This window comes from Syngnathus floridae, chromosome 10 (assembly GCF_059516105.1).
Source record: "Syngnathus floridae isolate MCC-2025c chromosome 10, RoL_Sflo_1.0, whole genome shotgun sequence".
Classification (NCBI taxonomy): domain Eukaryota; kingdom Metazoa; phylum Chordata; class Actinopteri; order Syngnathiformes; family Syngnathidae; genus Syngnathus; species Syngnathus floridae.
Window position 1 is genome coordinate 11,791,935 of NC_142422.1, and position 17,320 is coordinate 11,809,254.

Below are 17,320 nucleotides of genomic sequence, written 5' to 3' on the forward strand. Positions count from 1 at the left end.
GCTCAAAACATTCCTTTTTTTGTTACCATACTCCAAAATGGTTCTCCCATCAAAGTTATAGCTACACATCCCAGGACTTGCTGCCAACAATTTATAAGTGCATCATTACAGTAATACAAGCAAAGATGTTGACAAATTCCTTAGCTACAATTCTCCTGGTGACCTGTTCACTTCAAAAGAGACCAACATACATTTGTGCACTCACCCACGTCATTGTTCCTCTTCACACAGGACCTAAAAAGTCTTGTCGACTTTTCTGCAGGAAATGATGAATTCAGCTCACATTTAACATGATTGCTCCTTTTTGCAGTGTTTAACTTCCTTCCTTCTATTTTGCCGCCTAAAATCACCACTGGTGATGAGATGATGTTCCCGCCCTGCAATTTGCTCTAATTCTCTTAAATTGCCAGGAGATAATATGCTGCTTCCTGACTCGGTCTTTGGCCAATCTTCCTCTGAAAAACTTAGAAGTGCACACTCTAGAGACAAAAGTATTGAGACACATCAATATGGAATAGGCAACATCAGCTTGCACTCTTGTGGGTAAACTAAAATGTTTTCCTTTGTGTTTGTGGGAATCTCTCTTCTAATTAGAAGGCTCTTGCATAGCAAACTCATTCAAGCACACCTTTATGGTGAGTAATCCAGTGATGGCCAACCAGTCAGTAACCCAACAAAATGACCCAATTTCACTCGATCTGCCCTAAATGTAATTTACTAAATGATTTTTTTTTTTTTTTGAGAAACCTATAAACAAAAATAAATTCATTCTTGCAGAATGCTAATGCTAACCCGCACTCACCCAGCAATTGCATCCGAAGGTCTGGAGACACTAGTGTGGTTTAACCCAACGGAAAGGTGACCATTACTTTTGCCAATATTGCTCATTTCTTATGTATAGTCATTAAAAGTAGAAATTGGATTGACATTAAAAAAACGAGATCACGATCAGCAGTTGACCTTTTATTGTGGCCCATTGGAAAAACAAACGTGATAAAAACAACAACGCGGTAGTCTTAATAACGATACATGTACAGAATTAATTTAAGTTCAAGACTGACGACACGTCCCAAAACCCGCCCCCTTCTCCTCGGGCGTACCTTATTTGGAGCAAAATACAGGAGCTTGCGGGGATTTCAGGAATGTCTTGGGTACTACGTGAGCCGATCAGCAGGCCAGTTCAAGTGATATGACGGGCGGGTATTTTGGGATGGAGGTGACAACAATACCTTTGACTCTAACAGGCTTACTCATTGAGACGACGGCACATCCTGCAATGGAGCACCAAATTGGGCCTGTCTCACTGACATATACATACAGTATAATTCTAAACGTACAGTGCAAAAGTGTTAGGCCGCCATTTGCTGCTCTATCCATCTATTTTCTACAGTATGGTTGCCCTCGTTAAAAACAACCATTCACCCGCATGCACACTGACTGACAATTTGGAGCCTTCAGTGTGTTTTAGGAATGCTGAGATTCGAACCAAGAATCAAAAAACGTTGAGACCGATGCACTTAACCACTTGCCATGCTGCCGTATGTCAACGTCATTACTAAAAGGCGAGTACCCGGCCGAGGACTTGCATTTATTACTGATGGTGACCTAAAACCTTTGCACAGCACTGTAGTACATACAATTACATTGTCGAAAAGTTGCTTTTGTTCGCTAGTTCAATTCAAAAGGACAAATTTGCATTATAGCTACTTTGGAAACATTGGACAATACTATTTGTACTTGATTTCTAAATTGAAAATCTTTTCGTTTTGTAATATTCAAATTCACTGATGTGAAGCTGATGATACAAAATTCCCTTTTTGATTGGAACTAGTGAATGAAACTAATTTCTCCACAATATTTGATGCAAGATGAACCTGTACATACCATCGACAGACAAACACGTTCAGGTGACATCACAACTTCTCAAGAAAAACAAACAGCATTTAAATGGCATAATTTCCGACAAGGGAAAAGGAGCCAGAAAAACCAGTTCAAGACTCGCCCTCCAATAGTCCAAACACCGCAACAAAGATCCAGGATTTCAGAAATGCACATGACTCGGCACAGTTCGGCCATGTTTGAGGAGATCCGTATTTTATTACTTCCGGTCTCTGGTGCTGATCCTTTGGGTTCAGAGGCAAGAGGTGTGTGTGCGTGTGTGTGTGCATGTGTTTGTTCTGAGGAGGACTGACCTGCCTGTGCTGTACAAGGAGGTTAAAGAGGAAAGTTTGGGAACGGAGATCCACTACGTTGGCTCAGCGTGAAACCTGCATCTGCTGCACGCTCTGCGACTGGTTGGGGGCGCTCACATCGGGCCCGCGGCTGGCCAGCCTGCTGAGGATGTTGCGCTCGGACATTTGCAGCCGCACGGCCACGGGCGGTATCCTGGCGATGGTCGCCGGGAGGCGTGTGACATCCGCCTTCATGTCGCTCAGCAGCTCCTCCAGCTGTTTGAGAACTGAAAGGTAAAAATAAATAAATAAAATCTGAAGTAATAACTCAGTTGCCACGGTGACTAAAGATTATGTGACTGTTGTGATAAAATATATATATATTTTTATAAATGGCGTCACTTTGTCTTACCTTTATGCAGAACTGCATTGGCTGGCTTGTTTCCTGACATGGACTCCTTGCTGAGATGCTGGTGGGACTCGGCCAGACACTCCACCTCACTGAAGCGTGTGTTAAGCGCCATGGAAGGGTGTGCCGGGTCCTCCGTCATGTTGAGGTAGGCCGCCCGGCGTAGCTGCTCCTCGATTACCAACGCCTGCTCCAGTAACTACCAGAGGACCACGTTCGGCCGGTGAGTACACTAATTGAGTTTCAGCACTCACACAATGACGAGGGGGGGTCACTTCACCTTGAACCTGCGTGCCAGGAACTTGTTCTTGATTTCCAGGAAGTTGCCTCTGCTCATTTCGCCCTTGAAGGGCTCATTGAGGATGGCGAACCTGACGTCGTTCTGCACGTCCTGCCACCGAGCGTAGCCGTGTCTGGGGGAACGTCACGTTGAAGCCAAAAACAACTTGTTTGGGAATCGTTGGCATGAGGTTGATTCGGAAGGTTGCCATTCGATTGGGGAAGAACAAAAAACCTCCAGCAGGTTCGATAGAAAATAATATTCACTTTGAATTTCAAAACAATGCAACAGTTCAAATTTGCTGATGATTTTCCAAATGTCAACATACAACATTTGATCCAAATGTGGACATGAAGGATACTGTATGATGCCAGCAAGGAGCCAGTAGTCATGGCGACGGTGCCAAATCTCAAAGGTTTTCTTAGTGACGGTGGCTGCCCTCTCCTCATTTTGCCAAAGGGAGTGAAGCTCTATGGGTCAGAAAGGTTATGAGACGGGGTTGGAAGGGGCAAGGAAACGCGTGCATGTGTGCGTGCGTGCCCCCACCTGTGAAGCCTCCGTCCGCTATGTTGAACATGAACCTCTGCTTGCTGGCTTTCCTCTTTTCCTCGCTGACATTCAACATGGACAGCGCTCCTTCCCTGGTGTTGTCTCCATTTTGAAGTCTGCTAGCATCCTCAGATTTCACACCATCTTTACTCTCTTGTTGATCTGCAAGAAATTATGAGATGTATAGCATGTCAAACATTGTCTTCACAAAAAGGAAAGCCGCGAACATTTAGAGACTGCATAAACGTGTGCGCACCTTTCTCTGGATCCATCTTTTCATCTTTAGCCTCTTCAGCTGAAAGAAAGAAAAAAACAGATTTAAAGCACACTAATGAAATTAAAATGAACGTTTAAAAAAAATCCAGCCTCACCTTTTGATCGCTCCTCCGCATCTGTTTTTCCATCCATCTCTTCACCTTTGACATCAGCAGGAAGGGCCTTGTCCTCTCTGTCCTTGCTAAGGTCGTCGGGCTCGCTCCCTTCATCGCCACCTCGCGTCTCCTTCTCTTTGTCCTCCTTAGCTACAGGATCCTCATCTTTGCTTTCAGAGGCTGGTGACTTGTCGGACTCATCTGGGATTTCAATAATCTGAGGCAAAGGAAATGATAGCGAGTTTGAAATGAGGTCGATGCCATTACCGTAATCAATGAGGCGTGACTGACGAATCACCTCTGGCTCGTCCGTCTTTCTGGCTTTGGTGTCCTCGGCATCCTTCTTAATGTCCTCTTTGTCGTCTGATCTTGAGAGATCCTCTGTTGATGCAAAGTCGCTTTTGTTGGAATGCATTTTTTTTTAAATGCTCAAATGCAGTTTTGAAAGCTTCATGAAGGTTACAAGCTGAGCTTCACATCCCCGTACCTGGCACAGGAGTGTTGGGTTGCGTATCGGCGGGCGTCCCGCTCGAAGGGGTCTTGGGGTCTTCACCCGCAGCCAAAGCCGCCGCCCTCTTATTTTCCTCCAGCTCTGCCATCCAAGGCATGGACCACTGACCGTTCACATGCTCAAACTCCTGCACCTGCGGGGAGCAATGTGTTGCGTCACGACGCGCGCTCCATCGGGCATCAGATCCGATGGAGATAAAAGTCCAACCTTTTTTCTGATGAGGGACATGACACCGATGCGGGTGAGCACGTGTTGCCTGGACAGTCCCTCACGCGGGACGCCATCTGCAAAGGTCTCCGCCCCGTCGGCTCCCGGCTCACACAGGTGCCTCATGAATAGAGACACGTACGCCCTGTGGGGGAAAGAAATGGTGGAATGAAAGGTACACAACATATGGACCGCACTTGAAAATAACTAAATGAGCCTCACTTGAATTCCTTCTCAGATTTCCCTCTAAGGTCCCTGACAAGCCACTGGTTGTTGAAAGCATCCTGGGGAGGCATCCCATAGCGCATCACCACATTCAGGAAAGCCTTCCTCTGCCGCGCGTTGAAACCCAGAACCTGACATCGGAAGCGAATCTCAATAAGAAGCCGGTGGAAAACAACTGAAGGCAAAATCAAAGTCACCTCAATGTTTCCTCCCACTCGGGCCAGGAGCGGAGGCAGAGGCTTGTCCCGGTCGTTTCGTAACCCTTTGCGGCTCGGTCTGCGGGCGTTAGCTGTGGCGGGACAAAAGATCAGTCGGATCATCACACGGCAAAATACGAATATTTTACTCCAACAATGAAATAAATGCGTGTTCTGGAACTTAACAAGTGTTTGTGTAGGATGTAATTGTCCTGTAGGTTCCACTGAAAGGATGTTGGACTTACACACAATCACGGCAACCTTGTGGTGAAGGTTCCCCCCTATCTCTTTCTCTTTGGCCACACATTTAGCTCAACAGCCGCCATTTGGAACCCAAATGCTTTCAGGACACTTACAACTGAAAGCAGCACCATTTAATCCAAATTCAGTAACAGCAAGATCCTTGATTAAGGGCAACAATGGTGACAGTAGATAAGCAAAATGTGAATTAGAAAAATAGAGCGAGTGCTAACAATTTAAGTGAACATATGAACACACTCAACGAGAGTACAATTTGTCTTTTAAAAGCAAACCACGCCCAAGTAGGCGTCGAGTGTTTTCTGTGCCTTGGCCGCTGCCGCCTTCTCCTTCGGCGGACAGCTCTCACTTTTTTCATCTCGTCTTGCCTTTGTGCGCCCCGAGCAGATGACGCATGGACATCTGCTCTTTTCTGGGCTTAACTTGAGGCCAGTGTAGCTTGCGTCAGAATCGGTACGCATATCTGCAAGGTGGGGGCGGTTGTGAAGCTTGTTAGTAAGGGAAAGCTAGAACTGCAGCTTGAAGATACATGCAGACAATTTGTTTTAGTGTGTTAGAGCGTATATTTTTTTTAATCTTCAAATTGCTACAGTGAAACCTCAAAGGTTGTACAGTTCCTGGAAAATATACCTCGAAAGTTGAACTCCACAAGAGATCCATCCAGAAGGTGACAGTTTGAGTCTACAGTATTTTTATTCAATTGGAAACCTTGTTTCGAGTTTGTTTGTAACTGTTTAAGGTTCTACTGTGGTTTGGGAAATCCCACAGAGCACAGACAAATGACTTATGCGGCACCAAAGGCGACACACGCAAGCCCATAAGACCATCGACGCGTTTGTGTGTACCTTCAGAACGCTCGTCAAAGTCCTCGTCGCCCTCCTCCGACGCCACAGAATAATCAGACTGGTTGTCGGATTGATCCTCTTGCCAATCTGGGTGCGGGGAAGGCGAAAAGAAAAACTTCCTTAACTCTTGGTCATAATCGGATTGTTAGTCATGACAAAAACGCTTTAGTTCTTTGCTTTTTTTTTTTTTACAAGATTTTAAAGCTGTTGTCTAAAAAAAAAAAAAAAAAAAAAAAAAAAAAAAAGCATGCATTCATTGTTTTAGCAAGTTCTAATATCGTCACTCTTTCTCAATATGATCAAAGAGCAGACTTTAAATTATGCATCATTTTTGGATATTCAACTACACCCAGTCTCTAAAACTCCAAATAAGTACAACACACATGTCATGCAATACAGAATGAAAGCCGTTTGAGCGTTTATTCCACATACTTGATCTCCATCTGAAGCCGTTTGTCCTCACTAAAAAAAACAAAACAACAATTCAGCACAATTGTAGGACAACGACGACGCATCAGCACACTACGAGTGTGCTGACTTGTCTTGATCGTACATGGGCCTCAAAGTGGACATCAAGAAGATTGAATAAATGCTCCAAGAGCTTCCCAAACACGCACTCACGGTGCAACACGGACACGAACACGAACGACAGCACAGCACAGGACAGAAAGAAGAGGTTGCATTATATATGTTTCTGTACCCTGTCTTATACCTCGGTCCTCCTGAGAACCGTCATTGTAGTTAACCGGCTTTCGAGTTCTTTTGCCTTTGCCCAGATTGCGGGCCAGATCCTCTTGCTGCTGCTCGTAGTGATGACGTAGCAGCTTCTCCCAGTAGTCGGGGTCGACGCTTTCCTCCTGCTTGATCACCTCCCGTTCCACTTCCTCCTCCTGACGGCATACAAAGATTGACGTTTGGGTGCTGACCATCCCCGCCGTCATCGGGGCTTTCGCGATGTGTACCTCGTCGTCCTCGTCTTTGACTACGTATTGTGCAACTTTGAAGGAGCTGAGGTATTCGTTCATGCTCTGGATTTCGGTGTCATCCGTGGCGTCCTGGTTCCGGTCCAGTAGACGATCAATGGCTTGGTCGTCGTAGTGGATCACACTGCTGTCGTCCTCTTTGTTGTCCCCTGAAAGCGAGACGAATGACAACATTAAATACGAAATAAACTCGTCCGATAACAACCAGAAAATGCCACCGACCCTCTCCAGCCTCATCTTTGAACAACTCCTCGGTTCCAAATTTGAGAATGTCGTCAAGCTCCTGCTTGGACATGGAACCGGTCTTGGAGCCGAGGCCGGGTCGCACAACCAAGTGGGTGAGCATCATTTTTTTCTTTGCGACCTAATAAAGGAGAGACAAATGAGCAAGGTTGAACTGTACGTAAGGACGTTTTTTTTTTTTACCTGTGTGATCCTCTCCTCCACGGATGCTTTGGTCACAAAGCGATAGATCATCACCTTCCTGTTCTGGCCGATACGGTGAGCTCGACTGAATGCCTGCAGCACACGCACACGAATACAACAATTTAACCCCTGAATTTTTTTCCCCCTAACCTACAGAGGCAACTTTGGTGCCCTAGAATTTATTTACTTGACTCGAGGCTGGGGGTCATCATACCTGGATGTCATTGTGAGGGTTCCAGTCGGAGTCATAGATGATAACGGTGTCTGCGGAGGCAAGATTGATGCCCAAACCTCCTGCTCGAGTTGAGAGGAGGAAGGCAAACTGTGGAGCGCCGGGAGCTGTTGGAATAAGAACCAAGACGGATGTTCAAAACATGCAAACCGCCTCATTTCAGTACATAAGCAATAATGTGAGGGATAAACAGTCAACCATTAAAGCGGTCGATGGCCTCCTGCCGCATGTTGCCCGTGACCCCGCCGTCAATTCTCTCGTATTTGTAGCCCTCGTTTTCCAGGAAGTCCTCCAGCAGGTCCAGCATTTTGGTCATCTGGGAGAAAACCAGCACCCTGTGACCTCCTTCCTTCAGCTTCTTCATCATCTTGTGCAAGAGCATCAGCTTGCCGGATGCCTTGGTCAGAGCCAAGCCCTCGTACATGCCATTGGGAAGTTTCGGAGCCTCCTGCCACGAGAAACGATGAGATGGATTTGATGACGTGTTTGCGTTTCAGCCGTCCGTGCGGCATTGTAACAATGAGACATGGGTCGTACGGTAGCGGCAGCGGGAAACAGGTAGGGGTGATTGCAGCACTTTTTCAGATCCATCACCACGTTGAGCAGAGAGACTTGGTTTCCTCCTCCGCGGGTGTTCAAGGCCTCAAAGTTCCGAGTTAATATAAACTTGTAGTATTTCCTAGATGGAAACAAGAACAACAAATTAATTTCTAGAAAGAACCATCAACATCGTGACTTCTGAACTTCAGACTGACTTCTGCATGGGGCTGAGCTCCACTCTGACGATGAGCTCGGTCTTGGATGGCATGTGCTTGAAGACGTCCGCCTTCAGCCTCCTGAGCATGTGTGGGCCTAGCATATCGTGGAGCTTCTTGATCTGGTCCTCTTTAGCGATGTCGGCAAATTCCTCCAAGAAGCCTTCCAAGTTGCTGCGGAGGAAGAGGAAAAACGTTGAGCCAAACGAGGGCAAGCTACTTATGTGGCACGCTCGGGGCGAGGATGTGCTGAAGCTGACTTGAATCTCTCTGGAGTCAGGAAGTTAAGCAAATGGAAGAGCTCTTCCAGGTTGTTTTGAAGAGGCGTGCCGGTCAGCAGAAGCTTGTGTTGCAGCGGGTAGTTGTTCAACACTCTGAAGAACTGACAGAGGGGAAGGAATTAATCAGCAACGGAAAATATATTCAAAATTGGAACAAGCTCTACTCAACATGGACGCATTTTTCCTTCAATACAAATATTGTAGTTCCCGAAGGAAAAAATACTGTTTTTATTTACCTGATCAATATTTTTGCTCATGGTTATCATACCACCAGAATGTATTATCAGGCCATGCCTGTATAGAAGCAGTAAATGAATGTGTGTTGTCACCTTGGACTGGTTGTTTTTCAGTCTGTGAGCCTCATCCACAACCAGACAGGCCCATTCGATGGAGCCCAGCACAGCCTGGTCGATGGTGATCAGCTCATAGGACGTGAGCAGGACGTGAAACTTAACTGTGGAGTCTTTCTGCAGAACAGAAATCCAGGTGGAGAGAAAAAGCTGAACTTTTAGGCCTGGGAGCCACACTGCATAGTTTGAATATGACATTTTGTATCTTTCTCACCTTCATCTTGGAAGCCTTCTTCCCACCTCGGATGGCATTCCCTTCGAAGGAGAACTCGTTCTCTCGGATGACAGCCCTGCTGTCCTTGTCACCCACATAAGTGACCACATACATGTCCGGGGCCCACATCTCAAACTCTCTCTCCCAGTTGATTATGGTAGACAGAGGTGCACTAACCAGGAAGGGACCTTTGGAGTGACCCTGATAAAGGAGTGAGGGCAGTGTCAACATTTCATATTCGGCCTGCAAACAATTGTCTTGCCCTGCCTTTAGGACAAAGCTCCTGACTATGAGCTGCTCCCCTGTAATGGGCAATGTTGCTCTATGTCCAATGTCCGACCGCCCCAACTGACACTGACGGACAGAGGAGAGCCAACTGGACAAAATAAAACCTTTACTGTGGTACATTGACCTACAAGTTTAATATAGTTGGCAACCAAGCTTGTAACATTGTTACAGTTAACTTCTAAGACAGTAAGTAACATTGTACTAATATGAAATATGCGTCTCTTGGCCGTCTCACCTCCTTGTAAAGAGAGTAGAGGAAGACAGCGGTCTGGACAGTCTTTCCTAAGCCCATCTCATCGGCCAGGATAGTGTCGGTGGCCTGCGCCCAAGAAAACCTGAGCCAGTTCAGGCCCTCTAGCTGGTAGGGGTGAAGAGTCCCCCCAGTGCTGTCCAGGTAGTCAGGCTGACGGTCAAACTTGATGGTGGGCTGCACGAGGAAGCAGAGAGGATGATGAATACCACCAGCATTCACTTTCCTGATCCCTCACTTGACAACATTGAATGAACGAGCAGTTACGAGCCAAAAAAAGCAAATGTTTGGGTGGAGAACTTACGTCTACCACAGGATTAGCAGGTGGACGCTCCGTCTTCTTAATTTTGACAGGCTTCTTCAGCTTCTTGCCAGGTCTGCCCTCGTCACCAATCATCAACTCTCTGGTTTGTTTGGAAAAAGCATGTTGGGTGCCACTTGGCTCTATTTCAATTCAGAAAGGAGTCCGGTGAGGTACGCAAGCCTGCGTCTACCTGTGATTCCAGTAGGTCTGCTTGTAAAGGTCAAACTCTGGGATGTCCATGTCTTCGCTCTCCCACGTGGACTGGTCATAGGCCAGATCTCGCCATTTGATCAGGTAGTGCACATTGCCCTTCCTGTCCACACTGAAATGGAAAGCGCGAGATCATCCGTCCACTTAGAGCTAAATTAATAATCCAGGGTCACGACGAGGACATTTGCATTCACTAATATTTCACGCTAACGTCCCAAGCGTTTGTTCACCTGTGGTTGAGGATGCGGTGTATCATCAGCCACTCCATCTTGACTCCATAGCGGTAGAACTCCGCCTCCATGTGGACGAAGAGCGGATCCTTGTTCTTCCTCTTGGTGCTCTTGTCGTCGTCGCCCTCGCCGCCAAAGTCGACAGGCGGCGGCTCGTCCATGTCGGTCTTCCTCTGGTAGTTGCGGAACATCACCTGGCAGTTCAGCTCCAACTGGTGAGCACAGGCACGGAGGTTAGAAGGTGCATCGTAACAACACGAATGTCCAGCAGCGTCAGGAGAGGCGAGCACCTGAAGCTCAAGCACCCAGGAGCAGTGCCAATAGGACATGTTGCACCATTTCACAAAGAACTCCCTCTCCCTGCGGCCAACCAACGGTGGGGGATCGGGAGCCTCAGCGGGCAGGTCAGAAGGCCGGGGAACAGGCGTGGGGGCAGGCGGCTCTCCCCAACGCCATGTTAAGACCTTCTGGACTTTACCCTTCATCGGTGGACACTGTCAACAAGAGGAGAGAGAGTCGGTGTTGCTTTGGCTGTCTCTAATCAGAGGAGACATGATTGGGTACCTTGCAGCGGGGGCAGATCCACTCGCCGTTGGGGATCTCGGGGAGAGGCGGGTTGAGACAGTGGATGTGGTAGGACGAGGGGCAAGTGTCGCAGCAAAGGAGCTCCCCTCCGTCCTTGCACACCCTGCAGTACTCAATGTGGTGGTCGTCCTCTTCCTCGGCGCCATCGTCCTGCCTGTCGTCCTCGTCTTCCACTTCGGCGTCGGAGAGCTCCTCCCTAGCCTCCCACTGGATGCCCTCCTTCTCCTGGTGTGTCAAATCAAAGGTAGAGATGGGGGTGCACGAGTAAGACATCTGAGGTAAGTTTCATTTCACTGTGGTCGCTAATCCATTGTCGTCAAAGATCTCTTTGTTTGTGTGTCACTTTGGAAATTGGCCCGAGTTTGCCACCCGACAGTACTCACGCAGTGTGGGCAGCTCCACTTGCCCTCGGGGGCCTTTTCCATGTCAGGGTCCAAGCAGACCATGTGATAAGCCCTGGGGCAGGTGTCGCACAGAATGATCTCTCCTCCCTGCTGGCACACCTCACAGTAGTCCTGGTGGTCCGTCTCATAGCCGTCGCCATCCTCCGTCTCCACTGGTTGGAAAGGAGGCGGGGGGGGCACATGTGAGCTGACGTTCTGAGCCGACAATAGAACAAAAGACGGGTGGGTGTTTCACGCCGCACCTTTCTTCTTTTTCTTTGAGCTCTTGGACTTCTTCTTGCTGCGGCTGCTGCGGCTGGAGCCCTCTGACACGGAGAAGTTGCTTTCGTCAAAGTCGCTGTCCACATCGGGCTCATCTTCATCGCTCTGAAAGGGAGAAGAGCGACGCGCTCAAACATCGATAACGTCGGCAAAAGACATGAAGACAAAAAAGTGTCAAAAAATCTTACAGAGGAGCGCTTTCTCTTGCTGTTCAGGCCACCAAGTTTGATCTTGAGTGGAGCCACTTTCTTGGGCTTGGGCTTCGGTGGAACTTTAGACTTGGATTTTTTACGAGCATTAGGTCCTGAGCCGGAAATGAAGAGAGGGGAATACATGAATGATTTCAAACGCAGCCCAGGATGTTTTCTCACATGGCCCTCCGTGCAGTTACCTTTGCCTTCTTTGGTTTTTGCCTTGCGGAGAGGCGGTGGCGGCGGCGGGGCTGCCACCGGAGCAGCGGGCGACGTCTGAGCGGTGACAGCGGCAGGGGGTGCGGCACCACCATCGGGCCCTCCGTCCGTCCCAGCAACCACCATGTTCTCCACAGCAGCTGCCACATTGGCGGCTGCCAAGGCTGCATTGGCGGAGGCGGAGCCCTGCAAAGGAGACATCCAGTCAGGAAGGAGGAGTGCTTCAGTCATGCGTCATTGAATGGATTCAATGTAACACCTTATGGGGATTGTTTGTGCTAAACTCTCTCCACTTGGCCATCATTAGCGTCATCATCTTGGACACAGCGATTTTGGGGTTCTTGGCTGCAATCAACGGCCTGAGGAGAACAACAAATGTCAAGTTGGCACAATGCGTTTTCATTGATGCGTTCAGATATTTGTGTTTTAATAATAGTTACAAAACTGCATGGCGTGATTCTAAAAGTATTTCTAATATTTTGCTGTAAAATTAGGTACAGTTGTCACACCTGACAAACTGACTGAAGGCCTTGTAGTTGGTGAGTGAGTTGTAGTCTTCCTGAGTAAAGGTGTGGTCTATGTCTTTCATGCCCCAGGCATCCAGCATCTGTGAGGAGCTTTTCGGCTAAGGTTGGAAAAGGAGTGGGGAAGACGCGAATTAACACCGCCTTGTGGAACCCGCTGTGTGACAATTCCTAGTTTACCTGGCAATCATCATCGTCATCTTCATCATCGTCTGGCTCTGGATCTTTGCGCTTGCTCTTGGACGAGCCCCCTTTCTCCGCAGACCCGCTGGACTTCTTCTTGTCTTTGGTCGAGCTGGAGCGTTTCTTCTTTTTCCTTCCCGGTGCGTAATCGCTTCCATCACTGTCCGAGCGCAGGCCTCCCTCATCCAGGTCCCGCTCTGTTGCCTCCCCTTCAATGAGGTGCTCAGGAGAGCTCAGCGGCAACTCCTGTTTGTGTAGAAAGAACATTAAAGAGACATTTTTTTTCTTTCATTAATTCATTGTTGATTTAACTATGCCCGTGACACATCGTGACAGGTATGTGTGTGCAAGTATGTATGATGAAAACGTGAGATCCAACTCACCTCTCTGACAGCTCTCTGCCTTTTGTTGCTTCTGCTCTCCCTGCTGCTCTTCTTGGCCTTCTTCTTCTTCTTGGATTTGGGAGCCTCTTCTATGTCAGACATGATGTCTTCGGCCTCGTTGTCGTCTGCAGGTGACACTCAAAATGCTTGTCACTTTATTCATTCCCACGTTTAACCTCTATTTGAAGTGTGTGTGTGTGTGGGGGGGGGGGAGTAGTGGCGCAGGCGCAAACATGCACGCCCCTGCAGGCTGGAGAGTGGAGGAAGAGGAAGGAGGGGGGTTGGGGCGCGTGCACAGTGGCGTGCACATACAAATCCGCGTGCACGCCTACCGTGTGGCACAAAACACTAGGGTTGAACAACTTGTGGGCTTTTATTCTTTTTTTGCACAACTTTGACAGTCGGCGGTGGTCCCCTCGGCGAAAGCGCGCGTCGAAATTGTAAATAAGGAAAAGGAGGGGGGACACCTGCACGTGAAGTTAGCTTAACTAACCTATCGTGACCGAGGCAACGCGGAGCTAGCTCGGGCTAACACGTTAGCCTCGCTTTGAAGGCGACCCCCCTCCCCCTCCAAACATACACGCACTCCCCCGGTCAAAAACAAAAAGAAGACTCAGCTTACCGTGGAGTAACGAGTGCTCCTCGGCGGCCCCGAAGTCGTCCCTGTCATCGTCGCTCCCTGACATGTCTCCAGTGTGCCCCCCCACCACCTCCTCGCTCGAATTAATCCCTCCTAAAGCTCTCACTCCTTGGTCGGTCGACGAGGGAGGAGGGAAAATGACGTGGGACTGCCGGAGAGTGGACCGAGGTGGGTGTACTGTCCAAGGGGGAAGGGAGGGGGCGGCTACGTTTTTTTTTTTAAATGGCACTGTGTTTACAATATGAAACAAGTTGGCTAATTAGGTTTAGACACACTACACAAATGACACTCTCAAGTTGGAACACGACAATGGAAAGTTGAAGCCGAAAAAGGCCTACCTTGACACCTTGGAAACTTGCTGCGGCGTGCTTGTGCGGTCCCAGGTCGAAGTGATCTCTCTCTCTTCCGTGCCTCTTCCCACAACTCGGCACGTTTTAGTCAATTTCGTGTTCATTCATTAGGGGAACAAACGAAAACACGATGCCCTGTCCTCTCCCCCAGCCTCAGAGCTTAGCTAACATCCTCGCGAGCACACAAAGGGGGCCAGACATCCCATAATAATCCCCCCTCCCCTCCCACACGCGTGCAGGACTCTGCATGGTTACCACGCAACCGACAGACCATAATACTCGCAGGGCCCAGCCTGCCCCCTCCCTCCCCCTCTTCGACGCGCGCGCGCGCTCTCACTCACTCGCACGCATTCACGCGCACGTTACCCACTCCAAGACATACATGCCCAGGCCCTCGGAGCCACCGCGTTGTCATGGCGACGCCCCCCGCCCATGCGTGCCTCTCCAGACCATAATATACTCCAAACGAACTACATCCCATAATATACAACACTTTGAAAAGACAAGGAAATGGGAGGGAGACTATAGTCTCTGGAGGTAGGCCCAACCACCACCAGTGACAGCCCATAATAGTCGCTGAATGAGCATCTACCTGGGCTGACCAACAAAACAATTTGTGCTTTGTGCAAAAACAATGTCTGCCACTGTGGCCACCTATGATCCGGTTCAAGTCAATGAGGTCAGATGGTGTGCAGAGAAAAAGAAAAGTTCGAGGACCACGGGAAGGCCTAAATTTCGGGTGAACGTTTTTGACTGGGTTACGTCGTTCGAATGTACCGCAAGGTCGTACCAACGAGCAGGTAGAATGTCGGTTAAATGCTAAAAGGTTTAGCATTTTTCCCATAATGCAACAGTCATGGGGGAAAATGCTGCTTTTGGCATTTAGCCACCATTTTGCCAATAGGTTTGAGTGACTTTACCAAACATTCACTTCACATTGGCAGTTCAACGCTTCCGGAAAAATGAAATAACAGTGATTCAGTGTTGTGAGGAGCCTGCAGTCAGGCCAAGACTGTTTGTAAACCCAAAAATTGTGTAATCAGAGATCAATTTTGAAATTCAAATGAAAAAATTGTTTGTACACGGTGACGTTCCTCTATCTGTAATTTGTATTTCTACACCTTTCCGCTATAACAGCCTACCCGTCAGTCAGTCCGCACGCTTCGCATAGCAACAAAGGCCGCGTGCGACTTTCCGTCCGCCTCCTCCTGGCATCTTAGCCGTCTTACTTCCACCTCTCAAGCACAACCCCCCCCCCCCCCCCCCCGCTCACCCCCCCCCCCCCCCCCCCCCCACACCACCACCACCACTGCACTTTTCCCTGCCTAACAACACGGCCGCCATCCCATAATATTCATACACTGCCGCGCGCGTGGCTCTTTGTCAGCGGGAACGCGCTCTTGCGTGACGCAGTGTTCCTCGGATGCGTAGGTAGCAGGTGAAGGTGACATGCGGGGGGGGGGGGGGGGGGGGGGGGGCCTCTATTAGTATTCGTATTTTGAAATGAATATCATCTTAACAGTCACCGAGAGAACACTCAGCGGTCAGGCTGGCTCGTACTTGGTAGGTCTGCTGCCATTTTTGTTGTCCTCCTCCTGAGACATGATGTTGAGCATAGAAGTGTCCCAAAACCTTCAACCACCGTGGCTTTGAATGACTTGACGTGTTTCTGGATATTGACAACTGACTGAATGCTGAATGAAGTTAACAAACCAGCCTCTCTCCCGCGCGCCATTTTGAACAAGGATGGACTCCCGCCACTGAAGATTGTGACCTTGCACACAAAGTCGACAAATAGACTCATTTGATTGGACGCCTTGTTTTGATTCAGGACAGCGAACTGTCCTGGGCCACTTTCTTTCAAAAGAATGAATAAATGCTTCACCAGGCTTTCATAGCATCCTCCATTTCCTCATCAGGCCTTGCAACCCAGCTACAGTCTACCAGCAGCGCATGATAAAATGTCCACAAAATGGGGGAGAGATAAAGATTTCAAAAAGAGGGGGGGGGGGGGGGACAAAAAAGATGGGGTGTTATTTACGAGAGGAGGCTGAAGGAAGGGGACCGGCATAGCAGAGGCGCCGGACGTGACAGCAGGCCGCTCATCACCATGGCGTTGCCGTGGGCGACCGCGGAAGATGACGTCACCGGGAGGAGGGGGTGGGGGGGCCACACAAAGAAGGAATATGACACGAGGGCGGAAAAGGATGGGGGGGGATACCTTGATAGGGAAGAGGGGGAGAATTTAGTAAGGAAGCGGGTGTCACAGGGTTCAGGGTGACAGGACCAGCGTGGCGACGGCCAGCGTGGCGACGGCCAGCGTGGCGACGTCTGCGAATGTTTGATGGCAGCGGCGCAACGACTGATTCAGGCAAATGAGCCCCCACCGCCGAGTCATAAATACGAGCGGGACAAGAGCCGTTTTCGCTTTGTTGGCGCGTCAGATGGGAGAAAAAAAAAAAAGTCACTACTTGATAAATCCATAAAATCCTGGGATTTGAACGGCCTCTGGCAGAAGTCAACATTTAGGGTCAGCGAGGCCTTCTCTGCCGGTCCAGTTTCAGAAGCGTCGCAACCCAAATTCGACAATTTGGGCCATTAGCTTGTTGGGATTTATCGTCACTTGTCCTTTCCATTCATTTTGCAGCGGGCTCTCCGTTTGCTTATTCCTCAACGGCTGCCAACGGCAAACGATTTTGAGAGTCAATCGATAAATTGCGGCATTTGCTCCGGCGTTGTCAAGTGTTGCTTTACGGCCCCTTCCCCTTAGCCAATGTAAATGGAGCCGCGGTCCACGTCGGCGGCCGCCTGTATCCCTCTGCCCTCTTTTCCCTCTGAGCCGGCCGGCGTGATTTATTTGCCTCAGTTCCAATATTTGTCGGCACTGTGTTTTCCTCCCCTTGTCCAAATGTCACCCCTTCTTCCAAGACAATATGGGGGAGCGGGAGAGAGGGAGGGACGGAGGGCATGTGCGGGGTGGGGGCACGGAGAGATGGTTAGGTGGGGAACAAGTAGGGAAACTCGTAAAAGAAAA

The 17,320-nt window shown here is 49.0% G+C and overlaps 1 protein-coding gene across 5 annotated transcripts; it reads right to left on the minus strand.

The window, feature by feature from the left end:
* Window positions 1-950: 950 nt before the first annotated feature.
* chd4b (chromodomain helicase DNA binding protein 4b) lies at window positions 951-14,494 on the minus strand. 5 transcript variants are annotated; one of them, XM_088388186.1, is made up of 41 exons: window positions 14,275-14,494; window positions 13,919-14,084; window positions 13,297-13,421; window positions 12,911-13,159; window positions 12,716-12,831; window positions 12,466-12,565; window positions 12,188-12,392; window positions 11,985-12,100; window positions 11,778-11,901; window positions 11,515-11,687; window positions 11,111-11,356; window positions 10,837-11,040; window positions 10,547-10,758; window positions 10,297-10,428; window positions 10,107-10,206; window positions 9,788-9,979; window positions 9,265-9,465; window positions 9,030-9,167; window positions 8,680-8,801; window positions 8,420-8,593; window positions 8,202-8,343; window positions 7,863-8,112; window positions 7,647-7,771; window positions 7,433-7,525; window positions 7,229-7,370; window positions 6,986-7,155; window positions 6,724-6,913; window positions 6,456-6,485; window positions 6,024-6,110; window positions 4,921-5,012; window positions 4,721-4,854; window positions 4,499-4,643; window positions 4,268-4,424; window positions 4,079-4,161; window positions 3,781-3,997; window positions 3,666-3,704; window positions 3,407-3,571; window positions 3,222-3,330; window positions 2,861-2,993; window positions 2,584-2,779; window positions 951-2,458 (listed from the first exon to the last, which is right to left on the minus strand). In XM_088388186.1, the coding sequence occupies exons 2-41, from the start codon at window positions 13,980-13,982 to the stop codon at window positions 2,256-2,258; spliced, it is 5,895 nt and encodes a 1,964-aa protein (XP_088244312.1). In that variant the 5' UTR covers window positions 13,983-14,084; window positions 14,275-14,494; the 3' UTR covers window positions 951-2,255. The 5 variants fall into 5 exon arrangements, with proteins under 5 accessions (XP_088244312.1, XP_088244311.1, XP_088244310.1 ...); XM_088388185.1 differs by having other exon boundaries at window positions 13,919-14,113; XM_088388184.1 differs by having other exon boundaries at window positions 13,919-14,164.
* Between the last annotated feature and the right edge of the window lie 2,826 nt (window positions 14,495-17,320).

What these genes read in the sequence shown, in the direction of transcription:
- chd4b (XM_088388186.1), bottom strand. Translation starts at nt 13,982, where the DNA reads ATGTCAGGGAGCGACGATGACAGGGACGACTTCGGGGCCGCCGAGGAG. An exon ending in CTCAAAGAAAAAGAAGAAAG is followed by an intron (nt 11,688 to 11,777) that starts GTGCGGCGTGAA and finishes CTTTCCAACCAG; the next exon opens with TGGAGACGGAGGATGGCGAC. An exon ending in AAAGATGGATCCAGAGAAAG is followed by an intron (nt 3,572 to 3,665) that starts GTGCGCACACGT and finishes AATTTCTTGCAG; the next exon opens with ATCAACAAGAGAGTAAAGAT.